Genomic DNA, 26274 nt, shown 5'->3' on the forward strand with positions numbered 1-26274 from the left:
ACACACTCTCTTTGAAGTTCGCTCAGATTGGAAACACCTTTGAAGGACATAATGATTTTTCTCAAATTTTTAATGTCAGATACCACTGTAAAACACATACAATGGGAAGTGAAATAAACTAGCTCCAGTATTCACATAGATCTTTATGGACACAAAGCTCCCTTTAAAGTTAAAGGGAGTTTTGCCTTAGAGAGGAATGTGTAAGGACTGTGAGATTTTGCTCATACTGATAAGCAAGGCTGAGGTGCGCACGTGAAAAATCCTAGTGGATGAGCTCTGATCATTCTTCAGTTTGTACTGCTCTCTGGTGGGACATCTGCAGAAAAACAGTTTAGATAAATTAATAATAATGGTCATAGTAGCAAACTGCATTTGCTTGTCTTACGTACTGTGGGATCATAGAAATTAAAGCTGGTAAGAACACATTGGCTAATCTAATTCCATTCCTCAGTCAGTGCAGTACAGTAATTGTAGTAGTAAGATCATTTTGGTCTCATTTTCAATGTCCCAAGAGAAGGAGTTTTTATTACTTCCCGTGAAGGAACCATTTTGATCTGTCCAATATTCAGACACCCAGCAGCTGGCCTAAATAGTCAGACTGGGCGCTGGTGAGATGCACAGTGGGACCCAGGATGAGAGGAATCCTCTTTCCTATGTTTCAGAAAAGTTGCAGAGTAATTTGTTGGAGTTTGTCAACCCAGTTGCTGAAGAAGCCTCCATGTGGCATTTCTATAGATCCCACACAGCAAGTAGAGAGAGGAAGGAGATTCTGTGCTATGGTTGATCCTCCAACTTCTTCTCCTCTCACCTTCCATAAGCTGTCCCACAGGGGTCTTGTTCAGAGCTAGTATCCCCCACATCCAGTTTCTCCTTGTACAACAGAACCATGATGTTCCATTGTGAAGGAACAGGTATGCAAGAGAGGGCAGGATTTGTCCCAAAATGTGCACATGTGCATGCGCACACACATTGTAGACAACAACCTGCACTTACACTTGAAAACTAGATAATTGTGTGGTATGTATAGACTGGTATTTGTAGGCAAAGTTACCTAATCTGTGCAGGTAACTGCTAGCAGTGCACTCAGACACAGGTTTTTTGCATGCAATGGTGTGTGTGTATTCTATGTGGCTTTGAAAATATGGACCCAGAAAGTGAGAAAATGTTAACTTGAGCCCATATGTTTTCATCAGAATAAAAAAATACAGTTCATATTTTTCTAGACATCTCAGGTGCCTTCAAGGACACTTCAAAGTGCCTGTGAAGTAGATTGAGTGAGTGCTGACTCCCTCAGTTTCCCCGGAGTGTGTAATGGCACCAGCTGTCAAGAATGGGAAGGCAGGAGCTTTTGAGGAATCATAAAGGGCAGGATTTATCAAAGCAGAACACTGTGCCAAGGAAGTTTCCCTGCTGCTGTACCTTACAAAGCCAGCTGGTTAAAGTGAACTACAAATTTAAGGAGGGGGACTTTGTTGCTGAATGATGTGTGAGATAAGAGCCAACAATAAGATATGTGTGGTTCCCATGTATGCTCAAAAACTGGTATATTCCACTCACAGCTAAAATCTGTGGTTAAGCAGCACGGTCGTACCAGCCATGTGCTCTCATACGCAGCTGTATTTATTGCAGGTTCTATATGTTGCTTAACTTGTTCATCTGGCAACATGGACGTTTTACTGGGAAGAAAAAGGCAAATGAAAATTAGGGGGTCTGATTCTCCATGGCCTTGCACCTTATGCACTCACTTTCACCTGTGCAATGTGAGCACAAAGGGGGTGTGAAATGCTACTAAATGAGAGTGGTCGAATTTTACATCTGATTTGCATAGGTGTAAATAACTACACAAGGTACAAGGCAATAGAGACTCAAGTCATTTTAAAGGAATAGTCCAGTAAAGTGAGGGACAATGTCATAGGTAAAACAGCAAAGTCCATCTGTCTGAAGAAAAGAAACTCTGTCTGTCAGTCTATGCTTTCCTTCAAAGTTCAGTTTTTCTACAGTGCCCATCCCTGTAATATCTAAGAATAGTATTACGTAGCTAAGATGGCTTAGCTGTTTGTATAAAAGCTCATTTTAATTTGATCATGATAATTTTAGTATGCCTTTTCAATTGTAAAAATCACTGAATTTTTCTAGATCTTTTGCTGGAATAAAAAGGCCTGAACTGAAAGTTAACCTGCAGCCCAATGTGAATTATTTCTTCTATGTGAGAGCTGTCAGTGCATCTGGGACAAGTGAACAGAGTGAAGCTGCCCTCATCTCAACAAAAGGTAGAGCCACATTTTCTGACATCACAACAATGGAGTGGCATGGCAGTGCACTCAAAGATGGCATAATTGCCCCAGAATTTAATGCTGAAATTTAGTCTCTAAAAGTAACCCATTTATTGTGACATACTGGGCCTGATCCTGATTTAACTGACAGTGTAAACTGGGAATAACTCAGCTGAATTCAGTAGAGTTATGCCAGTGTAAAACTGGTGTAAGTGAAATCAGAATCAGGCTCAATATTCTTCAGGTTCTGGAGTTTTGTGCAAGTCCTGTGAATGTAAACTCCTAAAATAATACCAGGTTCTGCCCTCATTAGACCTATGCAACCCTAGTGAAATCAACAGCTATAACAGTGAACAGGAACCAATTCTTGCATTTCAGCTCCTAGGATGCTTTACCTGGATATATTTTGCGTTTGTTTGTTTTTTGTTTTTTTTTTTTTACCTTGGCAAGACATTTCCTAATAAAAGATTCTATTAATTAATTATACAAAATGATCTGAAACACAACTGAAAGTTTGCAATTGGATTTTAAAAAAAATTTAGCTCAGTGTTTCAGGAGAAAATACATTATGGCAGGCTCAAATATCATGATTTTTTTTTTTTTTTTGAAAAATAATTGACTTCAAAACTTTTTTAATACCAGGGATTTCTGTGTTGCCCAAATAATTTTTTAATTACCCTAACCTCTGTCTTATTTGGCATAACATTACCGTTACTAATGAAAAAGATTTTGATGGAGGCAGAACTGCCTGCAGTAGTAAGATTAATAAAGCAATCTGGAGAACAATTACAACAACAATGCCCTATAGATAAAGTAGTCATACGATTTTCCAGGGTATCTCTAGTTGTCTTGTTTTTATTTTTGAGTGTGTGATTACCTCTGGCAGATTCACTTGGAAGTCTGTGTAGTGAGGGTCTCTTTATGATTGTGCTACTGTAGTGGGGAACTGGATCACGATAGTTTAGTAACGAAAGTTATTTAAGTTTAATACTTAAAAGTTCCTCTTCATGAAACTTTCATAGTTATGCTGGAAATTTCTACAAGAATTGTGAAAATAAAATTGGCTGTTTGTCAATGCTGCTAACTGCTGCTTTTGCTGTATAACTATTTTACGTGTGGGAGTATGAAGCAGGGCAAATACTGCCGATACAGGTGTAGCCCTGGTTTAGGGCTTACCACTTGCATATACCACCTCCTCCTTTAATGAAAATAGATGGATCCAAGCTACCAAATTCGGATCCAGAACTGAATTTCAAGAGAAGGATAGTGTAACTTAAGGATGCAGTGTTCGGGCTCTTGTTCTTCTCTAAGAGAAACTCACCATGGCTCCTGTATGCTTGTAAATGCTGCTGTGTCTTGTTTAGATAACAGTAATTATTGTTGTATTGTTTGGTATTTTAAGAATAATTTCAAACTAGCATTGTAATCACTCCTGAACTGGTGTGTGTTTCTTTATCATAAATAATAACAGGAACTAGATTTCATATGTTGAGTGACACAGCTCATCCTGCTTTGCAAGTGTCATCCGATGGAACTGTGATATGCCTTCCTGAGAAAACCAACTTCACTGGGTAAGTATCAGAATCCTGAGCAGGAAGTTCTGATGCCTCAGTATTGGGCCTGACTCTTCAGGTTTCTCTGCACCCACTTTTTGCACCAATTTAACTCAAATGGTAGAAAAAACCATTTAGTTAAATTGGTGCAACCCGCAATATGGTATAACTGAGTCCATGCTGGGAGGCTGCACAAACTTAACTAAATTATTTTTTCTATTGATTTAGTTAAATCTGTGCAAAACCTGTGTTTGGCCAAGCCTTCGTTGCTTTGTACCTTGTATAGTCATCTACCCCTGCACCAGGTGGGTGCAAAATGCTTAATCAAAAGGCAACATTTTACACCCACTTTACACAGCTGTAAATGATTGTACAGGGTGCAAGGAAGTGAAGAATTCTCCCTAAAACCAAAGAGAAACTGGATTTGACCTGCTTTAGGAGGGAATAAAATACCTCTTCAACGAGAGCAAGAATCTGCCTCATCCCGAATGGGAGAGTTAGTTTCTAGAAACTGAATGGGATAGGGCTTCAATTTTAGCACTGCTGTGAAGTGAAAATAATCACAGCTACAAACCTAAAATGGTACTTGTTTTGTGAGCACACCAATTTATTTAATTATTTGAATGTATAAAACAGCACCTGTCTCGTATGGTATTTGCTTATGACAGTTGATTTAAAAAAAATCCATTAATAAATCATTATAGAAGTTTAAAAAGCTCGTTGGTTGTTCTAGTACAGAGGTATCGAGAGAATGTTGTTTTAGAAAAAATAGCACTGATGTTGTGATTGATTATTGTATTATTAATTGATGTATTTGCATTCTAATAGCAACAACAATATAGTAGACACTGTGAATACAGGTGGTGAAATAGGCCATGTTATCTGTTTCAACTGGCATAAAAAAACAACTTTATTCTCTCATACCTCAGTCTGGTTTTTGGTGTAAGCTAAAGCAGCCTGTGGGCTGTTCTAATTTATGCATGACAGGCCATGGTTGGAGCAGTGCAAAGTCCTGGCTCACATCAGTAAATTAAACGTGTAGTACCTGTCCCTTACAGCTCAAAATATTAAAACAAAAAATGGGAAAAAAACCCAGACCCCAAACCCAATCAATGTTTGAACGTTGGGAGAGTGGGGTACAATATACAGTCAAATATATACACTTTGAACACATGATATTCTAACTTTTAATGTTAAGAGAGGAAGAGAAGGGTAACAAAGCATTGTATCTTCAAATAAAGAAACTCTCAAGCTGACTTATCCAAACACCTTAATAAAACTGAGGAAGAGAAAATACAACATATCTGTATCTGTCAGTCTCTGGTACTTTTTTTTTAATGTAAAGAGGTTAAGGCTGCGCTGAGAAACCTCCACTGAAAATCAAACTGATAAAAATATAAAGAACATAAAAATAGCCAAACTGGCTCTGACCAATGGTCCATCTAGTGCAGTGTCCTGCCTTCTGGCAATGGTTGGTGGCAGATTCTTCAGAGTGAATGAACAGAACAGGGCAATCCCATGTCATCCTGTCCCAGCTTCTGGCGGTCAGAGGCTTTGGGACACCCAGAGCATGGGGTTGTCCTCCTGACCAAATTAGCTAATAGCCATTGATGGACCTATCCTCCATGAACTTGTTTAATTCTTTTTTGAACCCAATTATACTTTCGGCCTTCACAACATCCCCTGGCAACAACTTCTGCAAGTTGACTGTGTGTTGTGTGAAGAAATGTTTCCTTATGTTAGTTTTAAACCTGCTGCCTATTAATTTCATTGGATGCCTCCTGATTCTTGTGTTATGTGAAGGGGTAAATAACAACTCATGATTTTAGAGACCTCTATCATATCCATCCTTAATTGTGTCTTTTCTATGCTAAACAGTCCCAGTCTTTTTATTTTCTGCTTGTATGGAAGCTGTTCCATAAACCTAATTATTTTTTGTTGCTTCTCCGTACTTTTTCCAATTCTAATATATCTTTTTTGAGATGGAACTACCAGAACTGTATGCACTTTTCCAGGTGTGGTTGTGCCACAGATTTATATAGTAGCATTATTGTATTTTCTGTCTTATTATCGATCCCTTTCCTAATGATTCCTAACATTAACTTTTTTTGACAGCTGCTGCACACTGAGCAGATGTTTTCAGAGAACTATCCATAATGACCCTACGATCTCTTTGTTGAGGGGTAACAGCTAATTTAGACCCCATTATTTTGTAGGTATGGTTGAGATTGTGTTTTCCAATGTGCATTACTATGCACTTATCAACACTAAATTTCATTTTGTTGCCCCGTCACTGAGTTTTATGAGATAAGAGGTCAGAGAATAAGCTACACAATGGATTGACTGGCTCTGCCCTTGTCTTTGCCCATGCTCAGTTCCCTGGCTCTTCAAGGCCCTTTTTGTCTTGAAAATTGCCCTAAAAAGACGTGATTTGTGATTTTATTGCACTATTGACTGTGGTTAAAAATGGCTGGTCATCTTATTTTGCTTTCATTAGGAGTATTCACTGTTCTCTCTTGATGAAGTACCAGTGAGTGACAGTTTACACGTTATATGAATGACAATGAACATTCATTGGGCTAGAGAGGGTGTGTGAGAGTGACTGTATCTGGGAGGTTAGGGCACTCACCTAGGATGAGCGAGACCCAAGTTCAAGTCCTTGCTTCAGTGACTATCTCATTATTTATATGAAGTGGAAGAGCTTGAACAGGAGAGACTGAGAAAGGCCAACACCAGAATAGCCCAGAGGTCTGGGCACTTTCCTGTAAGGTGGGAAACCCCTGTTCAAATCCCATTTACAACTAAGGAATGAGGGGAATTGAACCTAGGGCTCCCACATATAGGCCTGCCAACAGGAGGGCTGGGGGAATGATCAATTGCCCAGGGGCCCAGTGATTTAAAAGGGCCCGAGTGGATGGGACAGATCCATGGGTGGCATGTGAAGCTTCCCTTTGGTGATGCTAGCTCCCCATCCTGCCTCTTCCATTCATGGCCCCATCCACAGTCCACCCCTGCTTGGCCCCAGATGCTTGCTGCCACATCCCGCCACCTGCTGCTTGCCGTGGCCCTTCTTCCCTCCATGCTTGGCCTCCCCCCTCAGCCCTCCTGCCATCGCTTGCCACCTCAGGAGAAGGGAGCTGTGGAAGAGGCGAGTGGGGAGGGCTGGGAAGGAGGGACATGACAGTGAGCCGGCTGAGTGTAGGAGGGGGCGGGGGCCTGATGGAAAAGGTGGGACAGGGAGCTAGCCTACCCGAGGGGAAGCTCCACTTGCCACCCCTGGTTGTAAACCTCAGCCATCCCTTTCTAGAGGGCCATTGACTGTTCTGCCCTGGGGCCCGGAATTGCTGTCGGTGGGCCCGTCCACATACCAGAGTGCCCTAACCACTGGGCTAAAGGTTACAGGGAAAACACTCTTATCTCCTCATCTGAATTTTCTATTCACTGGAAAAAAAATTCACTCAGCTCTGATTATGGGTAAAATTTCCAAAAGTCTAGTCTACGTTACAGCCCTATATTGGTCTAATTATGTCACTCAGGGGTACACATGTAGTTATACTGATCTCACTCCCCATATAGACAGTGCTATGTCAGTGGAGAACTTCTGTCAATATAGCTTCTGCTTCTCAGGGAGGTGGATTAACTCCTGTCAGCTTAGAACATCTTCAAAGCACTACACTGGCGCAGCTGCACTGATGCAGCATTTTAAATGTAGACTTGCCCAAGTGACTTAAGAGCCTAAATCTCATTTTCAAAAGTGACTCTGAGGGCTGGTCTACATTAGAAAAGTTAAACCAGTATAACTATATCAGTTAGGGGTGTGGATGTGGTTATACTGGTATAACCCTACTGTGGATGCAGTTACAGCAGCATGAAAGGTGCCTCATGCAGCTATAGCTTGTTTTGCTTCCTGAACCTCAGTAATCTATACACAAGCATCTTATATCAATATAACCGTATACATACTAGGGTGTTTTCCAATCTAACTATACTGGTATAATAAAGTGACAAAACTTTCTAATGTAGACAAGCCCTTAGTGGCTAAGTCTCTTTTGAAAATGGGACTTAAGCTCCTAAATCAGCCAGGCACGTTTGAAAATGTTATTCTACATCCTAGTGTCTCTTTTCCTGGACATCATATGGCTTTGTATAATGTTTTTAATAGTTTTAAATTCTCATGGTGAGTTTACCACAATGTACAGGTAGAATCAGAGAGGATTTTTGCTAAAAGTAACTAAGCTTTTTATGCTGAAAATCTTCAGTTAGGAGGATGAAGTAAATAACTAAGCAATATAAGGTGCTGCCGTATGATAAAAAGAACATTATGCAGTCACTATGCTGAGATACTAGCTTTGCTGTCTTCTCTTCGTTAATAGGATTCCATCTGTCCTGGGTGAACTGCTGCCAGCTCGTGGTCGGCATTACTGGGAAACCACTGTCACGGGCTGCAAAGGCTACCGGATTGGAATCTGCTATAACTCTACACCACAAGGCAGCGTCCTGGGGCAGGATGATACTTCTTGGTGCATATGTTATTATTCTACACAAACAAGGTAAAGCTGAGTGAGTCTAGGTACTTGCGAAGTTACATGCTCTTTACTAAAGTAATAGACCCTGCCATTTTTGTTCATGGTAGAAGCCATGTTTGTTTGTTTTTTATTTCTTAAGATTTAAGTCATGTAATTAAAAAGATACCTATGTAGGAGCTCTACATCTCCTGACACTTAGTCTGACAACAGCTTAGCACAGTCAGCAGCATTAAAAACAAACCTTTATCAGGCATAAATGAACCCAACTCAGCTCAAATAGCCGGTGGTTCAGGTACAGAGAAGCCATTCCAGGCCCCTCACTGTTCTGGGAACATACCCTCAACCCTCTTGCAAAACCCTGTCAAAAAGGGCTTTCTGAGCATGTCCAGAAAGTCACTTCTGGAGCATGGAGCACGTTCCAGAGTCCTGGAGGCTGCACTAAGAACAGCCTGCTAGCCCTCCCTCTTTTTTATAATGAGGGGGATCCACCTTAAGTGCCCCTGTTGGCTGCAGGTGTGGGATGAGGAAAGAGGCAGTCCCAGGTCATTTAGGGCTTTATAGGTACGGAGGTCCCTGTGTTTACAGAAATCACGAATTTGAATGAAGTCAGTGAAATCTTGCAAATAGCTGTACAAACACATTTGATTAGGCCTCCCCCAACTAGTGATGTTGTGACTTGGCACACGGGGTCTAGTACCACTTAGGTTTGGCCTGTCTGCCTCTATCCGCCAAGCAGTAGACGGGCCAAACCTGAATGGTGCTGTGACCCTGGGTGCCAGGTTGCAATGCCCAGCCAGGGGATCCGGGCCCAGCCTTTGGGACAGAACTGCTGCTGCAGGGTGAGAGCAGAGTGGACGTCCTCTCCTTCCTGTGACTTACCCTTTTTCCCCCCTGCAGTTCTGTCATGAAATTTACTAAAAATTTCCATGCCAAAATCATAGCCCTATTAATAGGGCATGACCATACTACAGACTCAAATAAAGTGCAGCCCATTGGGGAGTATGTTTTTTATTTAATCCTAAATCTGAGCATATTAACAACAATAAACTAAATGCAGCATTTGACACAAACAGGGCCTGATCTTGTGAGGTGTTGAGCATCCTCAAATCCTCATGAAGCCATAACTGGGCCCAAAGGCAGAAAACGAATGAAGGTGGCATTGATGAATAAGATCAAAATGGGTGTGTTTCTCCTGAAGAGTGTTCTGAAATGCTGAGGGGCTAGTATAAGAGTTCACAATGTACAGTTTAGAAGTAAGTTTCATATTTCTCAAAGATCTCCTTCAATGTCTGAACTGCACTGTGCAAAGTGTGTGAGAGAGCAATGTGTTAATGGCTGGGAAATAAAGGGTGGTTGCTTATTTCTGATTAATGTCATCATGGATTCTCATTTTATTTTTATTTCCCATTCTCTACAGTTTTGTTTATAAATTCTTCCATAATGGTGTAATGAATGACGTTTATGTGACGGAGCAGCCAGCCAGAGTTGGCATTCTGCTGGATTATAATGCTGAGAGACTTTTATTCTTCAATGCAGAGAGAGGACTAGTTCTGTTCACCATCAGCCACAGATTTACTAATGCTGTTCACCCTGCCTTTGTTCTGGAGAAAGCTGGCGTACTTAACTTGAACACAGGAATGGAGCTGCCAGAGTTTGTGAAGCACAGCTAATCACCTGCTTTCAAACTATCCAGAAGACAAACAATTAGAATTTTTTTTGGAGCGGGAGAGGGTATTTATTTTTCTCCTCGCGGATGTTACCTACACAATTCTCCCACACATCAATACTAATTGTAATTATACACACAGTACTCTGTGCATGGAGAGGATAATCGATTCCCTCCCACTTGGTATGTACCTTGTGATATACATTGAGTTATTCTCTAAAAGGAAAAGGTTAATATTAGAACTGAGCATTGGGAGGGGAAAATATAAATTCATGAACAGGAACTGCAGTCTTTACTATGATAAAAATAATTACAATGCTAGCTGAATTTTTTTTACATGCGATGATGATCTTGTATATGAGATAAATGCTTCTCTCTCTGAGCTTTAGAAACCTGCATTTCTACCAAAATAAATGGGTAGAGAAAATAAGATCGAAGGGGGGCAACATTTTCAAGCCAGCCCCAGATTAGCCTCCAACACGGCTCACAAAAATTTTGAATATGTAGCCCCCACGTGTTCCCATCCATACTGGGCAGTCAGACACAGTTATCTGATTTGCGTGCAGAAATGCCACTTGTACATGTGAATAGATGGTCACCAAAAATATGCAGGGGCAATTTTGGAGTCCATATTAAAAAAATTACTAAATTTACTAAAATTACTGCCTGGATGGTTTAAACGATAGATAGGGCCCTATAGGCTGGAACTGTGGAGTAAAAATGCCATCAATCAGCCTGTGAACTGTCCCTTTTTTTTTTATCTTTGACATAATTGCTATTGCCTTTGGTCTTACCTTACCCAGTTTCTTTCTTAAGTCTTGAACTCTGCTGTACTCTGTCTTTTTGTCCCATTTGAGCTTTGACTATGTTAGCACTGGACCCTCGTTAGCAATATGCAATGCTTGGGCGCTGTTGGGATGGGCTCCATAGAAATTTCTAGTTAAGAAGGCAAAGGTAGCGTGTGACTATGATTCATCATTGCAGCAGAGCTATAGTCTGGTTTTTCCTTGGGCCGGCGTTCGATAGAAGTGTCTTTCAAAGCACTTCACAAATCAGTGCTTATAGCCCCTTCCTCTCCCGGCCCGATTCATTGGTGGCGGTGCCAGTGGGGCCTGTGAGCCCCAGGTGGGTGTTTGCCCTAAGGCAGGGCAGGCAAGGTTATGCATGGTGCCCATCTTTGTGCTTTCTTCTGGGGGTGGGTGGTGGTTACCTACTGGGCTCACTTCTCATCTCAGTTAATCGCCTGTGCTCCCTGAAGTAAGTGGGGTTTCACATGTCTAACTGAGAGGAGTTGCTGTTGGAAAATAGTTTTTTAATTAATTACAATTTAGGCTTCTGCTTTTCAAGATCACAGTTGGCGTCCAATCTGCAGTTTGTTATTTTATTTATGATTTATTTTGGCAGCACTGTGAAGTGTGCTACCGGCTTCAGAAAGCAATAGTAAGACATCCTCCATGTCCCATAGGGTTTATGCTCTGCTTTTAGTGTAGTGATGGGGGTCGCAAATAACAGGAAAGGATAGAGTGGGAATGACAAGATCACATGATCATTTAGTTTAAACCTGTGCACATCATGATGGTTCAGTTAAAAGTGCTTTTTTTATTTTAAAAAATTATTCATGGCTCATTGTGAGCATTCTGGAGGAGGATGTTAAATTGAGAGAGGGATTCAACTGGCTTGTTGGCTTGGGAGGGCGAGAGTATTCCATGTGCATGAAAGACGGTGTGGCAAAAGCCTCAGGATGGCTGGAAGAGTAACACACACAGGGGGCACTGAAGATGGTGACTTTATCAGAGCTGAAGGAGGGGAGGTGGAAGGCGGAAGGCAGAGAACTAGAACAGAGGGAGACATGCTAAGAGGCTAGGACAGAGGTTTAGGCGGTGTGCATTCCTAGAGCTCCCAGAAAGCCAATGGTTTCACTGGAGATCTGGGTGCATAAACAATACATTCAGAAAATGTTTATGAAAATGAAACTAAATTGGAAAATCCCAGTTACTTTATCTGCAATGTCCTCTACTACTTGTCATTGCTACATCTCTGCTGGGCAGCTCTGTCCCACCATCCAAGTGAGGTTGACTCATTAGCAATGACATGGATGTATTGCAGAGGAGACATTCAGGATTGAGGAGAACAAGAATGGCAAAAAAACAAAAACAAACCCAAAACCACTTTTTGTGACTTAAACTAGAATCTTTCAGGCAATATTTATAAATAAATAGTGGTTTAGAATGATAAAATAAAGCCTTGTTTATAGCCATTCGTTGTTGTGCAGGTAGTATAATAATGCTTCTTCTATATCAAATGCTTTTTTAAAATGTTCTCATTATACAAATACAATATTTCTGTGTGTATCTGATAGTGCCTCTCTGATGCACTGTATAATTCCAGTTACCCAAATTCCCTTTATCCAAAAATCCTAGTTATCCAAATCCATAGTAGTCCATGTAGTCCTGTGTAGCACTTTCATTTATGAACACTTGGTTATCTGAAACTTTCAAAAGTCCCCCAGGCCATTTAGATAAATGGGAGGTACTGTATTTTTATATTTACATTTTTAAGATTCAGTTTTGGTCTTGGATGTCCATGTGCATAAAAAGTGGAATATGTTTGCAGGACTGGAAGTATGCTGTGCCCAAAATTCTGACTTCACGAGGATTTTGCCTTTTTCCTGCTGCAAAAGCTAGACAGGTCAAACATAAGAAGAAGTGGTTTGGGTTGACCCTAACTGTTATATAACTCTACACTTCTCTTATTTTCATACTTCTGTCTGAAAATAGAAGGTGTGGGGCATTTTTCATTAGTAATATGTTCCAAATAACTCATGGAAATAACCAAGACAGATGAACTCCCCAGCTGCCAAGTAAATATAGAGCTGTCTGCCTACCTGTGACTTTACACCTCTTCAAAGCAAATTAGTGATACAAATGCACAATACAGCATGAGACACATCATATGATGTTAAAACAATGAGAGTCCTGTAGCACCTTAAAGACTAACATTTCTGCAGGCATAAGCTTTCGTGGGCTGCAACCCACTTCATCAGATGCTCTGGAACTTTTCATCATATGATGTTGTGATTCTCCCTAGTAGATTTTGGGCCAAAGTCTTCCAGTTAAATCCATGTACATAAGAGCAGAATTTAGCCCTTTGGATTTATAAATTTAATTAAGGGGTTATACTCATTCATATATAGGGTGAAATCCCACCTTAATTGTAGTCAATGGCAAAACCCCCATAGGCTACAGTGTGGTCAGGATTTCTCCAACAGTCTGTGTTTTCTGTGAAGTATGCAGATAATCTTAATTTAACAAATAATCCAAGACTAATGCAGTACCGATTAGTAAAATATGTGGATAATGTCTGTTTAATTGAACTATTTCAAAATGCCATGTGTGACAGAATGCAAAAGAACTGTGAATGCTCATAGGAAAAGGATAAATGTATTTAAATGGTGAAAAGCACATTGATGAAAAACTTCATTCTTGGGTTATATGTATTTTTATTTGCAGCTGTCCAGAATTGTCTATAAGAAATGAGGAGCAAGGTGTTTGTAGTTGCTGCTCACACTGATGTTTGGATAAGTTTTTTGGAGCTGTCCATTTAAAAGTGTTTATTTCTTGCATAATGCCAGTGTCAGTTACAAATCTGGCCTACATTAAGTAATGTGGAGTGAACAAATAGCTAGGAAGCCCATCCTAGTTTGGACTGCCAGAACAAAGCACATGGTGAGCAATGTATAACTCAAGACTTGTAAACTTTCATATTGGTTAGAGATTTACCAAATTTGTGAGAAGTACAGATGTTGAAATCCCACAAATCCATCTGCCAAAATACAGTAGTATACAGTGTAAACTCTGCTGCCCCTAAGAACCTAGAGATGCAGTTACTGTGCTTTTGGTATTAGATTTTTTGAATACAGGGCAGAGATGAGCTTCTAGAATTTATTTACCGGAATGTGCCTCTAGTGTAATTTGAATATAAAATATAGTCACTCTAGCTTTTCACTATGAAGTGTATTTGGGGTTTGTTACACACATTTTTCTGGATACTGTGATTAATAGCTACCTATACAAAAACAAGAACCAAGTAAGTATATTGCTAACATTCTTGACAATTTTTTTGTTTAATGATTCATTATAAGAGTGTGAATATTTTTGGTGCCTAGGATGCTAGTTCAGCTTGTAGTGGCTGTGAGACATTTTTCCAAATGCTAATGAGTTTATGTAATATGTAATATGTGTACACAGTCTGTTCATCATTCCATACTTATCATTGCACAGGTGTGCTTCAGAGTCAGGAAAAGCAACAGTAAGAAACTAAGGATGCTTGGTATACCCCGGGGTGTGTTTTTATCTTGAGCTTGGGGATTTGGACCTCATCTGTTGTTAGCATTAATTAATATTTGACCTGATCCAAAGCCCACTGAAGTCAATGGAGAGACTCCTGTTAGCTTCCTTGGGTTTGGATTAGGTTAATAAATCCTTGTGCTCTGAGGTAAGAATATATGCTCGACTATAAGAGATGATAATTAATTTCTACTGTCAAAAAAAGTGCTGAACTGCACTCTTACTAGTATAGATGGTATTGATCCACAAATCTCACTTAGGTTTTTCTGTTCAGAAAAAGAACTAAATGCTTAATTACAATGTCAGCTTGTAATAGTATATATCAAATAGAACCTACCATTATGGGTGTACTGCAGAACATATGGGGGTGGGGTGTCTATGAGCAATAATTTCCTCTTCTGTTGCAGTCAGTACTTTTTCTAAGGGAAACATAATTTAAGTTTAAATTTCTTTGTACTAAAGATGGTCTAGTGAGACCTTATTTTGGAGATATGGAATAGAAGAAAGAAAAAAATGATGCTATGGATTATGGAATTTGATTATGGTATCAATCACCAAGCCTACTTTAAAGTATAACAAATAGGAGCTAAATCCACATTATTGTGATTTTTTTTTTTTTGGTCTATACGTGAGCTACACATTCTTATTGCCACAGTAGGGTTGGGTTGATTTTTAAATAGTATATAAAGACTAATGTAAAGTTAGATCCATTTGGCATTTTTCTTCCAAAATCATTGACAAATTGGGATTACAGATAGGTTGAGGGTTAATATGGATTTTGAAAATAGCAATACATGTTATAGCACTGCTGCTATAAATGCACCATTGATCTGTATAAAGGCATTCATATTTAACTAGCAATGAATTCATAATTAACTATCAAGTAGCTATCAGATCGTTTACCTAACTAGCGAGGAAAAGCAAAGGCCCTATTCTGCCTTCAACAGTATATTGTGCAAAGGAGTTTCAAAGTTCACTGAAAAAACCAGGGATATTTTTGCTCATATCTGGCATACCAGAAGGTAGCATTCTCTGGTCATGGGTCACATCTCATTGCAGTTCCTCATGAGACACAACATGGGGAGAATGGAGCAGAGATTCCTTCCCAAACAGAAGAATTCTCCCAACTATAGTAAAGTCATCAGGTGAAAAATGTACAGTTTAAAGTATAGTTCTACTTTGAAAAATGACTTTGTATAAATGGCATCTGCTTACACAGCATGTGTGTTGCCTGAGTGTATTCAGAGATGCATCCGCTCACTTTACTGACAAAAATGTGTTGACTTTTTTTGGTTTATTGAGGCTAGCCCTGCAGAACCAATGGTGTTAATGATGAATGAACTGGAGTCTATTATGTATTATGCTTCAACAGATGTGTTAGCTAAATTCCAATCAGCTATACCTTTACAAATCTATTGAAGGCCAGGGGATTGCACAGACATAATTAGAGGCATAATATGCCTTGCAGAATCTTTTTCATGTGATAAAGCATGAGAAGGAATGAACCGAGTATGACTTTCACAGCCTAATCTGAATTTGCAGGGCTGACCATGAGAAACTCACCTTTCTGCTTGTAAGTCAAGCACATATTATATATTCCAGTTCTGCAAGGTTCTAAGATCCTCCTGAGAGACACTTAACAGAATTGGATCATGGGACACAATAAATATGTAATCCCACACACCCATTTTCAGAGAGTCACTTTTCAGAGTAGAACTGCACCTTCAGGTAAAATTAACAAAGGTTACCTGGAACCGTGTCCTAGTTATCTGCCCACTTTAGGTTATATTTCCTACTGATAGACCTATCAAAAATCACTCTCAGAAAGCCAGGAAGCCCCACTGAAATTGTACAAACAGTAATATGTAGAATAAAACCAGAAGAAAAAAATTAACTTTACATGTAACTGCCACAACACACACAGTTGTCTGGATTATGTGCTGATTAGATGGTATCAAGGAATCATCATGAAATTCATTCTTATACCTGTATGTTTTCTTATCTCTATTATTAATAAAATACCATATATTAAAGTTACTATTTACATGGATACTTAGTATTTTATCACACTGTCAGTGCTTAATAAATAAATGTTGGTTATTTTATGTAAAAACAAAAAAAAGTGAGAGGTTCTTTCCATTCACATTTCCATCTCTTGCTTTAAAAACAGTCCAATAAAGATTTTTCCTTGCTTCAGCTAATAGCACATTTTATATAGGAACACAAGACATTACATAGATGTTTGTATAGGTCTTACCACCAGAGTATCAGAGCACCTTTGGGGCTTAAGTCAGGGGCATCTCTGGGGAAAAGGAAGTGTCTGTCATGACTGTGGATCTGTGCCTGCAGAATATATTTCTATAAAACTCCCATTGAAGTTAATGGGATTCAGGACTGTAAGACCAGGCCCCATATATTTATTTACAAATAACTAAATGAAAATATAAACTAATCTCCCTGAAGATGAGTCTGAACAAATAATACACCAAAAAGAAGAAAAGGGCCAAATCCCTCTTGTCTTACTCATGCAGGTAGTTTCATTCAAGTATATGAGAGACGATTTGGCCCACTGAGTGTCACACTTTTTGTTTTCCTCTTGCATGTGTAACAAGCTGGGCAGTTACTCTTCATTGCTCATTTATAGCATTTTTTCTGCTTTTTTAAAGATCTCCTTCAATGGCCAAATAAGGAGAATGCTAAAATCCTGAGTGGTTGTATGCACTTCTCTTTAAAGTCAGCTATTTTTCAAAGAAAGCTAGAATTAGCTGTGGAATCCTTCACATTAGTACAACTTGCTGTTAACAAATACAATATTTATATTGAGTTAAGCAGGTTGATTTGATCTTCTGGAGTTTAAAATAGTAGTGAGCTCATCTCTTAGCAACTGAGCTAAGGGCTGGTAGTTAAGCTTTTTTGAAAAATATAGAGATATTTCAACAGACTGAATTATCTGCATTACAGATTTGTAAAACTCACACATCTAGAATTTTCTTTTTTGTGTAGACAGTACTGTATACTATTGCACTACATATCTTGTGGGATAGTAATGAACCTTTTAGAATGAAGTTTCTCTGTGACTGTGGAGTAGAAATATTGGTTCTCTGTTTTAAAGATGATGCAAACTGTGTGGCCAAAATTCCCCTTCTCTAAACTGCATTGACATTCTCTTATCTGCAGTGCAGAGGTAATAGAAAGAATTAATGGTTGTAGTGTAGTGGGCTTATGTAAAGCCACAGATATGTGCTTTAATGAGATGCTGATGAGGCAGTTTAAAAACATAAGGATGACTGGGGATGTGGAAGGGGAAGTTAGTTAGCAGGATAGAAGCATGTGGACATTGGAAAGTTGTAAACCAAATGACATTTTAAAAATTGTACTGCAATCTTTATTGACTATTTCAAGTGCAGAATATGCAATAAGGACTTGTACAGTGGATCAGAGAGCAAGAGTGCAAATCAAGGGGGAGAATTTTGCCAATACATGATTCATACATAACAGCATATTTAAATTGACTGCAGCCTACTTTTTAATGTTGTAAATCCAGGTTCTGGGAAATGAAAAGAGAAACGGAAGCAGAGATTTTACCAACACTTCAGATAGGTGTTTGACACTGCAAGAGGGAAATATAGGGGAAAGCCTGATACGCATGCTGTATTTAAATTCTTTTTTGTAGAAATAAAGATTATTTTTGTAAAGTGTGTTAACTTTTTTAAGCAAATCATTAAACTATGAAAATTCATAAGCTTTCCATTGTAATATGCTGTATTTTACCCAGATTGCTGTTGAAGAAATGTTGTTGGAAGTGCAGTTATTTCATTAAACATACCCAGAGAAAATGTCTTGTTTTTCCTTGTTCAAAAATCTCTATTAATTGACAATTGAGAAGACACTGTAGGTTATGAAACATTTGGGAATATGAGCTGTATTACTTTAACTTGACTCTTGGGGTCGTGTGTGTGTGTGTGTGTGTGTGTGTGTGTATATATATATATATATATATATATATATATATAGTGTGTGTGTGTGTGTGTGCGCTTTAGATTTTATCTGAACTAACAAGATCACATTCATATTCATTTGATAAGGAAATGTTACACATCTCAGGAATTTGTAACACAGCAAAATAAAATGAGTCTAGAGCCATGCTTTTCCTTTGAGTAGTGTCCAGTGAGAGCTCCCCTTCAAGTGCACCTGCGCTCTGCACCTTTGAACAGAGATTTTTGGTAGCTGTGCCCATTCTGCCCATGCATGTGCCCACACATGGGTTGCACTGGCAAACCACCCTCAGTTCTTTCGCAGCCGCCTTTGGGCCCGGACAGAGTCTACTGTGTGCCTGTTTTCTACTATTTAGCTTTTTCTCAGATAGCTATCTTATAGCTATTTACCTTTCAGTGTTATAGTTTTTGGAACAATTGTTCCCTTTTTCTTTCTCTTTTCTTATAAAATAACCCCTCTCCCCCATCCATAGAGCTCCCAGGACAACTGGTGCCCCATCCACATTAACATCTCAGGCACTGGAGACCACTAGACAGGTAGGCGGTACTGCAGCACAGACTACACCTATGGTACCAAAACCTTATCTATATCTGCCTCTAAACAGTGGGAGGTAAGAAGTAAATCTCCAAGAAGCACTCAGTCGCCATCTCACAAGATGGCTACAGAGAGCTCAGCTCTCTAGGAGAGTTCCGTGCAGGCACCAAGTGAGGCTGGTACCACAACGAAGAAGAGGAGTCAGTCATCCAAGACAGACTCGGTACAGAGTTTGGATACCCATACCCAGAGTGGTAGAGACAGGGCTGAAAAGACCATGCCCATCCCTGAACAAATCTTGGTACTGATAACAAGAAATACCAAAATAACTGCTCACCTACCTACTATGCTGAGGAAATCCCATACCACGTGCTCAGTACCAGCTGCATCAGTACCAAAGCCACCCTCCCCAGGTTCCCACTCAGCCCAGTCTTTGATACCACTGGTACCACAAGAGTTTAGCTGTCCTAAGGATCTGATAATATCTCCTGAGCTGGAGTTTTCTCTGTGCTGGGGATTTGTCAGTGTCAAGCCTCTCAGTCACACACTCCTCTATCACTTAGAGCACCATACCCACCCTCATCTACCCTGCAAGCTGAACAGTTATCTCCCCCCTCTCCTCACTTAGAGTATGTAGAAGAGGCCTCATTAGACTCTCAAATTTCAGTGCAGGGTTCCCTACCTACTCTATGACACATCACTTTTCTTCCCCTACTTGATGTATTACAGAAGGATAGACCTCAAATGGCACCCACCTGGCAGAAACACAGATGGCTTCCTCCACCAATGCCATCTGGGGCCCTTCAGTGGCCTTGCTGTGATTCATGGGCATACTATAACCAACTATTTACATTGATGTCCACGCAACACTGAAGGGAACAGAGAAGAGCCCATGCTCCTCAACCTCCTTTACAACCACCTATGCCTGAGGAAGAGACCTTTGAGGAACAAGAGGCATGGGTCTATATTAGGTGACACCACTTACTAATATTTTCTTGTCATCACCCGATGAAGCTGTCATGCCTCCTTCTATGACAGATGAGTTCAGGCAGTTTCAGAAACTGAAGAAGCGAATTGCTGACATGCTGCAGCCTTCCTTAGTGGAGGTTCAGGAGTCCCATCAGAAACTCCTAGCTATTTTACACACTTCAACATCTATGAAGATTGCCATTCCAGTAAAAGATGCTCTTATGGAGCCCACTAAGCTGGTCTGGCAAACCCCTACTATCCTACCACCTACCTGTCAGAGAGCAGGTAAAAGGTATTCTGCTCTAGCTAGGGAATCGGAGTTTCTATTTTCTCACCCAGCTATGATTCCCTAGGAGTGAAGGCTGTTAATGAATGAGGCAGACAAAATAACTCAATGTCCACTCTGCACAGTAAGGACCACAAGAGGCTCAGTCTTTCTGGTTGTAAATCCTGAGCTTCATCCACACTTCAGTTCAGAATAACAAACCAGCAGGTATTCATGACCAAATACAACTATTTAAATTATAACAGGTTTAATTCTTTTATTGGGCATCTCCCAGAAGAACATCAGGACCTGTTTAAGTCCATTATAGAAGAATGTCAGCTCCCAACAAAGACATCACTCTAGGCCTCCTTGGATGCAACAGAGACTGCAGTTTGGTCTACCTCCACTGCAGTGGTCATGAGAATAGCATCTTGGCTACAGCTTTTGGGCTTTCCAAGAGAGGTTCAGAGTACTGCTGAAAACCTCCCCTTTGACAGTTGCAAGCTCTTTGTGGGCTTGATGGATACAAGTCTCCACACTCTAAAGGACTCAACAGTCACACTGTGATCCCTAGGGATTTTATACTCCTGTAAATAAAAGGAGATTTATTAGGTCTCAGGTGGCAGAAAGAGCATGCTCAGCTCTGAATTCAACATATTATAGAACTTCTAAACCCCTAGCCAAGAGACCAACATACTCAAAAAAGAAACCTCCTTCAGCTACATTGTGTCAGTCGTTCCTGTCCTCCAAGTGATAGTTTTGATGGCTTGGTTGAGAATCTCAGCCATCCAACCAACAAGGCCTTACAATTGCAACATCTTACTCCCCTCCATCCTTTTGGATGCTGCCTCTCCTGCAGGATGCATGGGAGCACGTAACTTTGGACAAATGAGTTTTGGAAGCCATAACATCTGGTTACACTACACATTACAAATCTATCCCTCCTACCCATTCCCTTTGCATATCCCTTTTCAGGGATCCCTCTCACAATCAATTGCTAGAGCAAGAGGTGACCTCTCTTCTATGTATAGAAGCAATAGAACCAGTTCCTGTGCAACACAGGGAAAGAGATTCTATTCAAAGTACTTCCTGATTTCCAGAGACTGGAGGTGGATGCCAATTTTAGACTTCAGGTCTCTAAACAAATATGTAAAGCAACAAAAATTCAGCATGGTGACCCTTGCAGCAATAATCCTTCATTAGAAGTGGGAGTTTGGTTTGCATATTGTCATGTCACTATTCACCCTTCACACAAGAAGTTTCTTTGTTTTCTAACAAAAAATGAGGACTACCCATACAAGCTACTCTCTTTCAGTCTATCTTCAACACTAACAGTTTTAAAAGATTTTCAAAGATTCTGGCAGTAGTTACCACTCACCTATATCATTTTCCCAAACCTAGATGGATTGGCTGATTGGGGCAGATCAGTCAGGAGTTGTTCATGTCAATAAAGAACATGTGTTCCCTGTTTTACAGCCTGGGCCTTCAAATCAACCTTGAAAAGTTAATTTGGACTCCACTGTAGTGTCTAGACTTCATAGGAGCTTTCCTGGATACAGTGACAGGCAAAGCATATCTATCAAGCAGCAGATTTCTTGCACTAGTGAATCTCACCTCAGAGATTCAGGGCAGTCCTCAAGTAACAGTAACAGATTGTCTTCAGCTGCTGGGATACGTCAGCTTGCATCTTTGTAGTGCAGCATGCCAGATTACACCTCCGAGATCTACAGGGATGTCTTCAAATGGTTTACAAACCAAGCAAATACAGTCTAGGCAGATTACTGTCTGTTCCCCAATGGGTTCTACACTGACTCAACTGGTGGAAGGACCTGACCAAAACCTGCACAGATGTTCTGTTCTTGCAGATTCCCCCTACTATAGTGATAACATCAGATGCTTCACTTTTGGGTTGCGGGGGAAGAGGCACATGCGGGACCTCACAAGGTGCAGTCCAAATAGTCACTACACGAGCAGTTTCTCCACATCAGTCTTTTGGAATTGAAAGCTGTCAAAAATGCTTGCTTATGCTTTCTATCACATTGATGTCAGTAAAGATAATGACATACAATGTGGTATGCATGTATTATGTCAAGGAGGCTCTCTATGCCAAAATGGTAAAACTCTGGAACTGGGGCATAGTCAGCACATAGTCATCTCTGCCTCTTTCCTCTCAAGTATTCAGAACACTGTGGCAGATGACTTCAGCAGACATTTCTTTCTAAACTATGGATGGGAACTGAACTCCAGACTCCTCCACAAGATATTCTTAGCCTGGGGTCTCCCTGAGGTCTATCTGCTTGCCATGGCAGCCAATGCAAAATGCATCAGGTATTGCTTCAGAGGTGGGCTCGATTCCCAATCCATAGGCAATGTGTTCCACATCTCTTGGGCAAAAGGCCTTCTCTGTGCGTACCCACCGACACCATTACTATTTAAGGTTCTCAGTCATATCAGACAAGATTGATCCAGAGTCATACTGATTTCACCTATGTGGCCAAGACAGGTCTGGTATCCCTATTTGGTCAGACTGACCTCTCATGCTTTGTGGAGGCTCTGGATGACAGTCCTTGCCTACTGACCCAGGATTCTGGTTGAACACTTCACCCCAACCTGCAGACTCCAAGGCTCCAAGCATGGTGGAACCTCAGCAGTTCTTGAGAATAGCGATATCCTGTTTGTCAGAGGTACAGCACATTTGATTAAATAGTAGAAAAGAATACACAAGAAATACTTACCTGCAGATATGGAAATGGTATTATCTTTGGTGTAACAGTCATCAGATTTCTTCAACTCATTCTCCCCTTTCCAGGGTACTGGATTACCTACTGGAACTGAAAACATTGGATCTTTCTATGAATTCCACTAGGGTTTACTTAGCAGCAATAGCAGCTTTTCACACGCCCATAGGGCTTTTTCACTCTTCGCTCACCCAACTACAATAAAATTTTGCAGAGGCCTAATGCCCACGTAGTTACTCAAAAAGCCTGCTTAGCAACTGAGAACTGCTTCAGGAAAAATAAAATCCTTTGCAGTTTGGGAGCTGGTTGTTGTGACCATCATCATAAGGAAGAGGAGAGCTTCAATCGTATGAGGTAAGTGGCACACAACAATCCCATCATAAAAACCTCTGGTACCTAAATGTGGGTTTATTCTTCACCCCATGAATTGTGTTAATATTTGAACTTAACATGTCTCAGAGGTGAACCACAGCAATGCTCTTTGAATGGTCATAGCTCCCAGGTGTTCCCAACACCCAAAGCCTGCTGAATTCTTTCCTCCAGAAGGCTGAGTATCTTGTGAGTTCAAGAACAAGAGTCTTGAGTTTGCTGCAGAGCCTGAATTACTGTTCATTGCACTATAGCCAGACCACAGAACTTTTATATGCTTCAGCAAATTAGTTTCAATCCTGAGTCCCAGTAGCTCTATCAGCACTTCTCTGAACCCAGCAGTCACAATCCCAGCACCACCACCCACTAAGCATACCCACAATCATCCAGGATCAGCATTTAATGTCTACATGCGCCTGCTGAGAGGACGAGGGGGACGGTTGTCTGACTGAACTGGGGGTTGGGGAGAATGGTTGTTTGTGCGTATTAGGGAAGAAGCACATCAGCAAAGGCCTGCAATCCACCCAGTTCGCCTCTGACTATGTTCCAGCAGCAGAACCACCAGCTGTGGGGCATGGGAGATGGGGGGGGGAGGGGAAAAGGGCTATGCCCCTGCCTTTTTAAACAGGAAGGGCCATGACCATCCTTTTGAGAACCTGAGCTTGGCAAGTGGTAATGAAGGGGGGTAGCTGGGGAACCAGGCCCCTTTGGCCACCTCACCAGATCTGGGTGGTGTATTAGCAGAAACTCTTCCTGCTGACATGATGGAGGGGTAGCCACACCAAATGTGAGTGAGTGGCATGGTAACTTGGTGCATGGTATCACAATGCACCTCAAATTTGGCTTATTTTGGTTGCTTAGCCCCCCTAGTCCTTTCAGCACCCATGCCACCAGCAAAGAGGCCAGTGACTTGAGTTACTGGTTGAGGTTGGACTCATCCATATGTCGTCCCTCTCCTTTAGAATAAAGGATCTCTGTCTCTCACACATACCCCCATGACAAGGCAACAAGAGGCTGTATGTGGAAGGAGAAAAAAGCAAAATATGTTTCTCCACTATCCTCCACATTTTCTTTATTGAAAAGTTAGTCACTCACTTATTTGTAGTGGAGAAGAAAGCTATGAACACCCCTCCTCTTTAAACCTATCTATTTCCTGGTTCTACATGTTCAGTATCTTCTTAGCTAGGGAATGTATTTTTCTCCTCTCTCGTTTTCTGAAGTTTGCATTGTCATTTGGGAAATATAATCTGACATGCTTTTTATCTCACTGTGCATCTTCTTAACATTTGCACAGTGAACACCAAGATAGGAAGTCTCAACCAACTCCTGTTAGGACATTGTGACAATATTTCTGGACTATTTTTATAACTGTAATTTTGAAATGTTTTATCTCTTTGATATCAAAAGGTGCCCTTGTCCGGTGTGGTATAAAATCCAGTGCAATTTAATGCAAAGGGAGGACTGGGAAGTCTCTTCTACAAAAAGTGTCTTGTACAGTGCCATCACAAAATGTTCCACATGGTTTCATCTGGTTATATTTGTGAATGTGAGAAACTTGTATTTCCCGGTAAATATTCTGTAAACGGAACCGTTTTTATAAATGCGATTGTTGTTGTTGTTTATAACTATTCATTGTCCATAAGGGGGCAATATATGTCAAGGAGAACAGAATTGTTGGGTCTCGCAGAGAGTGCTAGCAGGACACAAGATAAAGCGTATGATGGCTTCTGTCACTGAACAGTTTGCCTCCTTTTGTGTGAGAAGGAAAAATAAGGAATCCCCCACCCCCATATCTTATTTGGTGTTTCTAAAATCAGCATTGTGCCTGAATGGCAGTCTAGTGGAGTTTTCATTGTGCTATATGCACCAACACAGTTTTGGATTATGAATTGTGGGTCTTTATATGGCTTTTATTTTCAAGCAGAGGGTGAGATGGGAATAATTGTGCAGAAATAAAGAGTAGAAAGGCTCCTTTCTGATGTGCGCCATTGGCTTCTTAGATCCTGGAGGAAGTTAACAAGTAGTGATATGAAGAATCGTATATAGACTGTGTGTTATAAAGTTCAGAGCTAGGAATAGGAAAAAACAAACAGACCAGTAACAAGTTAATGATAATACAGGGGGAATATCCTAGCACATGTACCAAATGGGAACCATAGACTAGAATACAAAAACCTCATGCATCTGTATGCTGTCTCTCTGAATGTTGGGTCCTGAGCAGGTGGGCAATAGGAGCTGTATGACTCTTAAGCAAGTTCTCAGTTCTCAAGCTGGTTTGGCTTTGTGGCCAGATGCCCGTAGTAACAAGGATCCATTCTAGCACTCATGATTAGGCAGAGGGAAGACATATTCTAGTACACCCTATTTCTCCTGGCTGTACTAGGGGCTGTGTGCATGGGAGCGTGTAGCTATACTGGCTCTGTATCTCCCAAGGTTTCCATCTACACCAGATTTGTGGGCTTCATAGCCTTTTTGGTGCAAAAGTGCAATAGCATGATGAGAATTTGGCCTTGTATGTATATGACACCATTAGTTTACCCTGTGCTATACAAGTATACAGTAATGCTTGTTCCATGCTCTGAAGAGCTGACAATCTAAGATATACAAGGCAAGACCCTGAACACTTGTTCAAGGAAGAGAAAATAACTTCAAGAGGGGCTTCTTCTGGCACTGTCCTCATTTGTGCCTGTTGTTGTGTTGATGACAAGGCAATGCCAGAATAGAATAGAACAAAACAGACTAGAACTCTGTAGTTCTGCCCCACCTGTCCTCTTTTCTAATAGTTACTCACCGTAAAAGTGAATAGAGTACACAGGTATGAAACGTAAGTAAATATTTGGGCAGGTTTTTTAAGCTAAAGATAGTAATGTGGCACCATAGACAAAAAAAATATTGTCAGTAAAGAGAGATGTCTAATATAGTTAGCTTGATTCCAACAAATGACACCTGAAAGTCAAAGCTCTGATCTAATTGTATTATATAATTCCTTTGCTTATACTATAATAACTATAAATGCATGTCTATGAATGCATGCCAGGG

At 40.5% G+C, this 26274-nt stretch overlaps 1 protein-coding gene across 1 annotated transcript in view; it reads left to right on the plus strand.

Annotated features, from left to right (window-relative positions):
* Positions 1-11098, plus strand: part of LOC137167011 (cardiomyopathy-associated protein 5-like) — a 47273-nt gene extending 36175 nt beyond the window's left edge. The window contains exons 9-12 of the mRNA XM_067568954.1: positions 2137-2270; positions 3745-3844; positions 8200-8376; positions 9770-11098. Coding sequence (XP_067425055.1) covers positions 2137-2270; positions 3745-3844; positions 8200-8376; positions 9770-10022 — 664 coding nt within the window. The 3' untranslated portion in view covers positions 10023-11098. The remainder of the gene's footprint in view (positions 1-2136; positions 2271-3744; positions 3845-8199; positions 8377-9769) is intronic.
* Positions 11099-26274: the final 15176 nt, after the last annotated feature.

This window comes from Emydura macquarii, unplaced genomic scaffold (genome assembly GCF_026122565.2).
Source record: "Emydura macquarii macquarii isolate MOO-44397 ecotype Brisbane River unplaced genomic scaffold, CSIRO-AGI_Emac_v2 contig_2897, whole genome shotgun sequence".
In the NCBI taxonomy this organism is placed as follows: Eukaryota; Metazoa; Chordata; order Testudines; family Chelidae; genus Emydura; species Emydura macquarii.